The 9,592-nt window shown below is 34.1% G+C and overlaps 1 protein-coding gene across 1 annotated transcript in view; it reads left to right on the top strand.

Annotated features, from left to right (window-relative positions):
* Nucleotides 1-9,592, top strand: part of LOC106458751 (ectonucleotide pyrophosphatase/phosphodiesterase family member 6-like) — a 30,243-nt gene that overhangs the window by 5,038 nt on the left and 15,613 nt on the right. The window contains exons 2-3 of the mRNA XM_022385059.1: nucleotides 6,595-6,951; nucleotides 7,290-7,399. Of these exons, the coding sequence (XP_022240767.1) occupies nucleotides 6,595-6,951; nucleotides 7,290-7,399 (467 nt within the window). The remainder of the gene's footprint in view (nucleotides 1-6,594; nucleotides 6,952-7,289; nucleotides 7,400-9,592) is intronic.

Below are 9,592 nucleotides of genomic sequence, written 5' to 3'. Positions count from 1 at the left end.
TTACGATACACTTAATTTCAACAATCGCGCTAAAACAAATGCTATAACAATGAACGTGCTCAATAATACACTCTGACTGCAGATCAAATACTATCTACACACACATTATTGTCCCGTCACGTTGTCACCCTCTTTTATATACCAGACTACCCTATATCTAGTAAATGCTAGAGCATTCGCCAAGGTACAGGATAGTTCTAGAAACGTGGCGTGACACTAGTCATGTGACTTCGCTGACGCAACAATGATTTAGATTTAAAAATTAAATAAACGTCGATATGTATCCAATTTATGATACTTGCCAACAAGATTGATACACAGTTTTTTCATACAAATATATTTTAATATACAAACAGTAACACAGTTTATAATAATGGTTATTACAAATAATGATCTAAGTACAAAATTTTTACAAACTTACAAACAATATTGAGTCCTCTACCTGGTCTGGAACTTCCTTGATATCTTATCGAGGGTTCACGATGAACGAATTAATTTTGATACAATTCACTTAACAGGGACCTAACTAGCTCAGCTTCTTCGGTCTTCACCGGTCACACGCCAATTTATCCACCACTGAAGTTATATAATGTTTTCATAAAAATACCAATGTCCCATATGAATCAGCTGAAGTGAAATGGTTTGTAATATTCGAAACCTATAAACGTTCCTGGTCAAATATCTGAAGTTCCCGATTAATAAGAGTTATAACAATCACAGTTATAGCTTCCGAAGTTTATAGCACATCAACTATAGCAAACCACTAATATACACTGTCTTTTCGCGCGGCGCGTTGATTATATTTATAGGCGTGAGGAGAGTTTCTCGAAATTTCATCTTACGTAACAATATAAACGATACACCAGTGTTTACGTACACACATATATTGTTGATTCTTGCACTCGAGATTTGTCTACAATTTTAGAGATTAGGTGGGAATTTCGCATTACATATCTAACAGCATAAGTTATGTATATTTCTAAATATATATTTAACTTAAACAAACATTGATATTAAAATAGATATATGATAGTAAATCCGTCACATTTTTTTCCATTAAAAACATATTTTGATTTAATATACAATGCTAAGATGAAAAATTAATCTTACCTTATTTTTTCATTAACGAAGAAAATTGTAAACATAAAAAATTCTAATAAATTGTGTAGAAAAATAAAGACTAAAGAGGCTCGTTACACTATTCTAATAAAACTTAAAAGTCCCACATAATAAACGCGTCACAATATTGAAATAAATGAGGTAAAATGTCACATTGCGCCCGTACCGGACATTGTAGGGATGGAAGTTGGTGGAGTAGAACTTACACAGCCCAAATCGTGATGATTTCAGAAGTTTAAAGATGTAAGTTGGCGATGAAAACACAGGTAAGGTTTGTTTGTTTGTTTCTAAATTTTGCGCAAAGCTACCCCATGGTTATCTGTCCTATCCGTCTCTAATTCTTAAGTGATAGAAGGAACCTGGTCAACACCATCCACCACCCCTTCTTTGGCTACTCTTTTATCAACAAAATGTGGAATTAAAAGTCACATCATAATGCCCTCACAGCTAAAAGTGACCCGCAGACTAAAAGTCGAGCACCCCTGACAACCAGGCCTCTGAGGTAGAGATAAGAAAACTTGACAAACTGTGGATGAAGAAAGCTGTATTATCGATTTGTACGCTGTATTTCTATAAAAGATGAACAAAGTGTCTAGATGTTGGGATATAACAAGTTGCATTAACAATTTATGTATTGTTAATTATAATATTATTGGTAATTTGAATAGAAATATAATGATTTATGATTATAAACGTAATTTTGCTAACTTCAAAGACAGTACCCATCAATTAGTATTTGAGATCAATAACAAAGTATGAATTACTTAAATAAAGGAACATCACACCCTGCATACTCACTAAACGATACATACATTTGCAGATGGCCGTTTAGTGCACGAATTCCTGTTTCCAGATTGACACAGCTTATTAAACAGTGAACAGCTTACAGTTTGATAAATAATTTGTAATTGAACAGTTTACAGTTCGATGAATAACTTTTAAGGGAATAGTTTACAGTTTAATAAACAACTTGTACATGAATAGCTTGCAGTTTGATACAGTTTAACATGTAACTTGTAAGTGAATAGTTTACAGTTTATTAAATAGCATACAGTTTATTAACTAACTTGTAATTGAAGAACTTACAGTTTGATAAACAACTTCTAACTGAACAGGTTCAGTTTAATAAATACCTTATAAGTGAACATGTTACAGTTTGATAAACAACTTCTAAGTGAACAGGTTACAGTTTAATAAACAACTTCTAAGAGAACGGGTTACAGTTTAATAAATAACTTCCAAGTGAGTAGCTTACAATTTGATAAATAACTTGTAAGTGGGCAGCTTACAGTTTGATAAATAAATTGTGAGGGAACAGGTTACAGTTTGATAAACATCTTCTTAGTGAACAGGTTACAGTTTGATAAACAACTTCTAAGTGAACAGGTTACGGTTTAATAAACAACTTCTAAGTGAACAGGTTACAGTTTGGTAAATAACTTGTAAGTGGACAGCTTACAGTTTGATAAATAAATTGTGAGGGAACAGCAAACTGTAACCTGTTCACTTAGAAGTTGTTTATTAAACTGTAACCTGTTCACTTAGAAGTTGTTTATTAAACTGTATCAAACTGTAAGCTATACACAAGTTGTTTATTAAACTGTATCAAACTGTAAGCTATACACAAGTTGTTTATTAAACTGTAAAATAAACAACTTCCAAGTGAATAGCTTACAGTTTGATAAATAACTTGTAAGTGGACAGTCAGTTTGATAAATAAATTGTGAGGGAACAGCTTACAGTTTAATAAACAACTTGTGTATAGCTTACAGTTTGATACAGTTTAATAAACAATTTCTAAGTGAACAGGCTACAGTTTGATAAACAACTTACAAGTGAATAGCTTACAGTTTGATAAATAACTTGTAAGTGGACAGTCAGTTTGATAAATAAATTGTGAGGGAACAGCTTACAATTTAATAAACAACTTCTGAATAGCTTACAGTTTGATACAGTTTAATAAATGACTTGTAAGTGAATATACTACAGTTGGATACAATAATAAAATGTTTATTGTACTTTTAGTGTATTTTTCTAAACTGTACGCGGTTCTTTGATATTTGAAACGTAGTATTTGTTTTTGTTGTAATGCAAATTTCGTGTTTCTAGCATTTGAATATATTTTTTTATCACAGTCACCACAGGAAACAAATACGTTCGAATCTGATATTACACACGTACATAATATATTCGCTATAACTAGAATCCTCTTTACAGGTAAGCTTAAGGTTGCAGCTGTAAACATGTTGCTCTGTTAGTGACTCATAATTTATACTTACTGTCATTGGTCAGATAAATAACTGGATATAGGAGTATTTGGTATTCATATTTCGAGTGTCTATAAAACTTTTCAATTGCAAGTGTCATATATATATATATATATATATATATATATTGTTATATTATTGATAGCCTAGACCCGTTGCATTGTGCACTGCCTCCTAGTGGTACAGCGGAAAGCCTGAAGGCTTATACCGCTGAAGACTAAGTGTCAACTACTCTAATAAGCACAGCACAGATAGCCCATTGTGAAGCTATGCACTTAACTACAAACAAAAATTTTGCATACTTTTCCAGCATCGATAAATCGTTTTGCAAATGCGTACATAAGTATTTCAGAAAAAAAACTCGTATATTTTGCTATGAAGCGTAACAAAAGAGAGGAAACCTCCAATTTTTGTACTCATTTTACGGAAATAAAACAACTTACAAATTATATCAAAATTAAATCATTATTCCAAATAGCTATTATTTCACAAGAAGAAGCGTTTGGACTTGTATGTGTCATATGCACACGGTGAAAACATAAAACATAAAAAATTACCAAATGCGAACAATTTGTTTCTCAATAAAGATCTCTAATAATAATATCTAGTACAGATTTAGTTTGAAAGTTTTATGTTGCATCATGTGTTTTGTTCGTAGTTTGATGACAGTGATTGATGCTATATATACATGTCCATAAATTACAAAATAGCAAACTTTGTACCACACAGTATGTTCGTTAAATCACAATTAACAGATGTATACGGAAGAGTCTATAACAACGGAAACATAATGTTCGTAAATAACAATTAGTAGATGTATACGGAAGTTTATGTTATAACAACGGAAACATAATGTTCGTAAATAATAATTAACAAAAGATTTCAACTCATTTTGAACTTTGTATTGAACTATAAAAAAACAACAGCTAAAACAGTTCTATATCTGTTTTAATGGATGTTGATGAAATAATTAATATGGCAATGTATGTTTCCAGAAGACAAACAACATCCCCTTTAATAAGTGCGCAAGCCTACTACGTGTAAAATATGATCTAAAAGTTTTATTCCACTTGAAATAATGACAATAATTTGGTACATTGTTGTATTTAGAAGGTACAAAAAGTAAACTGTTGACATGCATATAAGTAAATTATAGATTTTGGCTACACTAATCAATATAAGCATCTATATAATCTTGTTTTTAGCATAAAGGTTTTTCACAATTGACAATTATGATGATAAAAAATACACTATTTTAAACAGTTTACCAACTAAACGGTATGAAAGAATAAGTTATTACCAATAATATTAATTAATTTTCAAATACCTATATGAGTATATAATACTTAAAACAATTAATTAAGGGATAATCAGAGTTTTTTATATTGTACTTATGAAGAGGCACAACTACTGATTTAATAATGCCAAATTAATTTTTATGCACAGTAAGTTTGTAAAGTGCTAATTACTTCTATTGAAGTCTATGTCCACAGATATTTATTTGGTACTACAGTCTTTGCTGCTCAATAAATGATCAGAAAACATTTATGATCAAAGGAGCCTCCCAGACATTAATGCACTTCGCACATCGAAGTAGCATGTTTGAAATGAGTGATTCAATGAACTGTTGAGGTAATAACTCACTTTTCCATGAGACCTGTTTCCAGTTCTTCAAAACCGCTTGGATGTGAATGATATATTGCTAAACAATTAGCGAAAAACCACAGTAAATAGAGCAAAATATCAGAACCTTTGACACGTGCTAATTCCATGAGAATGGCTTAGAGGTGAAACTGGTAGAAGTGTGGACACTCGAGTTTCTGAGCATAGAAGATACATTAAATGTGGAAACACAAACAATTCAATTTTTCTCCAGATGAAAGATTCTAACCATCAACTCCATTAGAAATTAACAATAATTTTACACAAAATGGATAATTGCATAACAAGGAGAATCATCGATAGTTGCTTAATCAAGTAGCGATCCTAGTTTCAATATCTTCAATCAAGTACCGATCCTAGTTTCAATATCTTCAATCAAGTACCGATCCTAGTTTCAATATCTTCAATCAAGTACCGATCCTAGTTTCAATATCTTCAATCAAGTACCGATTCTAGTTTCAATATCTTCAATCAAGTAGCGATCCTAGTTTCAATATTTTCAATCAAGTAGCGATCCTAATTTCAATATCTTCAATCAAGTACCGATCCTAGTTTCAGAATCTTCAATCAAGTACCGATCCTAGTTTCAATATCTTCTAATGTCACCTTGAGCTATACAACTTCCTGGTCACCCGTGTCCTTCGAAGTTCGGAGGGTCGTGTAAACGTTGTTGACAAGTTTTCCCGACAGCGTTTCCCAGAGCGTACCATATACATATTCAATCGAATTTAAATCTAGTGGACGTTAGTCAGTGTATTCGCTTAATATTCTCTTGTTCCGTGAAGTTCCTAACGAGATGAGTACGTTAGAAAAAGGTTCTGACCGACTACACCTGAATATTACATATACTAATAGTTGCAATGACCGGCTATACCTAAATATGACATATACTAATAGTTGCAATGACCGGCTATACCTAAATATGACATATACTAATAGTTGCAATGACCGGCTATACCTAAATATGACATATACTAATAGTTGCAATGACCGGCTATACCTAAATATGACATATACTAATAGTTGCAATGACTGGCTATACCTAAATATGAAATATACTAATAGTTGCAATGGCCGGCTATACCTAAATATGACATATACTAATAGTTGCAATGACTGGCTATACCTAAATATGAAATATACTAATAGTTGCAATGACTGGCTATACCTAAATATGACATATACTAATAGTTGCAATGACTGGCTATACCTAAATATGACATATACTAATAGTTGCAATGACCGGCTATACCTAAATATGACATATACTAATAGCTGCAATGACCGGCTATACCTAAATATGATATATACTAATATTTGCAATGACCGGCTATACCTAAATATGACACATACTAATAGTTGCGATGACCGGCTATACCCGAACTACCACACTCTCCTGAGGCTTTTATTTAGTGACTTTTTCAAATTTCGTTTTTCACTGAAACTCCTCTAATCAAATAACTTGATTATACATTGTTTGTGCACATTAAAAAAATACTACACCATTTGTGATGCAGTACCAATTCTTTGTTTATTTGTTCACTAGGTCTCTATGCAGAGAACCATGGCTTCGTCGAAAATTACTTATATGACCCTGTTAGGAAAGACTTCTTCCTTATGGCACCAGATCAAAGTGCCAGTGAAACGCATTGGTGGAACCAGGCTGAACCACTTTGGATAACGGCAAAGAAGAGTAATCTTCGGAGTGCTCTTTATTGGTGGGATGGATGCCAAGTTGAAATTCGTGGAGAGAAGCCAAATGAATGCATCCAATATAAATCACCAGAAGAGTGGGATAGCTTGGATAAAGATGTAATGAAGAAATTGAACGAAACCTTAGATAAGTTTGAGAGAGACGAAATTGATCTTGTACAGTTATATTACGAAGCAGTTGATGCAAATGGTAAGTCAAAGAGCCTAAAATGAAGTCAAAACCCTCGATTTACAGAAAATGTATTCAAACTAACGTAATATTAGTGATTACATTGTAGGAAAAACATCACATTTAACTCTCCTAAACATTATGGATATTGGTAAATTTTATAATTAGTGTAGTCTTAGTAACAGAACTGTTGATCAAAAATAAAACAAATGAATACTAGAGATAAAATTTAAATTAAAAGTTCGTAAATAGCCAACAGTAGTCAAATAACGTGAATTATTCCGATATATGTCATTGAATATATATACTCTTATATTTCCTAGTTCTATTCTTTGTTCTTGTTGGTTTTTTTCTTGCAGGTCATTCGTATGGACCAGATTCAGATAAGAGAAAAGAAGCATTTGCTCGTATTGACAGAATGCTTGATTTACTGCAAACAGAAATCGAGGAACGAGATATGACAGATAAGGTCTTGCTTGGTTTTCTATATCTATGTTCTGTATATAACTATCACTAGTGGTAGATGGACAGCTAAAGCACAGTGTTGCTATAATTTGTAATAAGCACATTTACTTAAATAATGGTTGTCTAGAATCATTCAAATTTCGGTGGCTCAGTGGTAAACTCGTGAGCTTAGGGCTTTATTGGTTTTAGATACTCACAATAGACGCAGTGTAGATAGCCTAGTTTGTTGCTTTGCTTTTTAATCATAGCTCACTCTTTTTTCTTATTTTGAATACAAATTAACAGATGACAGGATTGGCAGGTTAGAAATTTCAGCTTCTTACGAAGAGTAGAGGTATGCTGCTCAGAGTTCGATTTATAAATTGCTATGAGGCATGGAGAATATTAAAGACATGTCTGTATATAAACATGATGATATATCATCTATTAAACACCATTTCTTACAGCATAAGAAATTGAGTGAAAATCCACGCTATGAATTGTTAAGTAGTTTCAAAGAGTGTTTCATGTATTAATTATGTTTTTCGTTACCTCGGCTACATGGTTGGTTGGTTATTGGGGTTTATTGATGCAAAGCAACACGCCCATCTGCGCCAAACTATCGATGTAAAAACAAACACAAAGGTTAAGTTTCTATACAAATTAAAAACACATCAAGTTTAAATCTAAATAATGTCCAAAATCTGGTAAAAAACCCAAATAGATTGAAAATGGCCAATGGCTCGTAAACAATTAAAAACACGATCACGTTGGACAGTGTCACCATCGCCAGTGACACTGTCCAACGTCAGAGGTAAACCCTTAGAAAGTATATGTCTAAAATGGTGCCTCCGCTCACAGTCGTAACGACGGAACGAAAGTAAAATGTGGGCAGTTGTGATTTGAGTGTCACAAAGGCCACATATTGGCGAATCAGTCCCGCATAAAAGAATACGAAGGGTTAAAAACTGTGCCCATTGCATAGCTTAGCCAAGACAACTTCCTCCTTCCGATACTTACGAAAACAAGACGGCCAAAGAACAACAGAAGTTTTGACCTGGAAAAGCTTGTTATGAGGTTGCTCACTCCAAATCGACTGCCAACTGGCGCGAAGCCGAGCCTTGAATACAGGACCTTAGTCCATATAAGGGACAGGTACGGCTGTGACGGCACCAGAGCAGATGGACTTAGCTGTGGTGTCAGCAAGCTCGTTCCCGCGAATACCGACATGGCCAGGTATCCAGAAAAACTGGATAGAAATGGAAGATAGAGAAAAAATGGGCCAGTCATTTTTGAACATCGACAAGAACAGGATGAGAACTAACGTTAAACGATTCCAGAGCCAGTAGAAAGATAAGAAAGTCGGTGTAAATAGTACAGTTAGTGTGCTGCTTAGCTTTTACGTGATCCAAGCTAAGAGAAATGGCATACAACTCGGCAGTGAACACAAAAACTGTAGAGGAAATCCTGTGAGCAACCATTGAGTTAAAACAAACCATTGCAGAGCCTACAGAGTCATCTGATTTTGAACCATCCATAAAAACAGGAACAGAAGAATGGTTCGAGAAATGTTCGGCAAAGAGAAAACGGTACTTCCAATCGAGAGTATCTGCCTTCCTAAGATGGCTCAAAGAAAGGTCACAGGTGGAGATGATAATTAGCCATGGCAGGATGGGCTGATCATTGGACTCAACAACGACATCCAATGACAGACCCAATTCAGCTAGCTGTGCTTGAATACGAAGGCCAAAAGGATGAATAGCAGACCATCTATACTGAAGGAGCATGGCCTACCAAGGAAGAAAGACATAACCCCAGGTGGGATGCTGTGGTAAGGATCGAAACTTGGTAGCATTTTGTAAAGTTGCAAACAGCAGAGGTGAAGAGGAGGTTTATAGGACTCGGTATACAAGCAAAAAGCCTCCATGCAAAGTCAAAGCACCAGAAGATAAACAGGGTCCAACATCTTCAAGGCAGAGAGCCTAGCAGAACTATATACCAGGTATCCATAATTCAGCTTGGAATGTATGAGGGCACGATAGATATTCAACACTGAACATCGATCTGCTCCCCAAGAGATGGAAGAGAGCACACGGAGGATGTTCAGTGCTCTTGTATACTTGACGCGAAGCTTCTTGATGTGAGAAATGAAAGTAAGCTTATGGTCAAAGATAAGCCCCAAGAACTTTGCTAGATAATTGAAGTGTATAATTTGATG

The sequence above is a fragment of the Limulus polyphemus genome, unplaced genomic scaffold, assembly GCF_000517525.1.
Source record: "Limulus polyphemus unplaced genomic scaffold, Limulus_polyphemus-2.1.2 Scaffold509, whole genome shotgun sequence".
NCBI classification, from domain to species: Eukaryota; Metazoa; Arthropoda; class Merostomata; order Xiphosura; family Limulidae; genus Limulus; species Limulus polyphemus.
The sequence above is the reverse complement of the archived record's forward strand: the minus strand, read 5'-3'. Positions and strand labels throughout refer to the sequence as shown.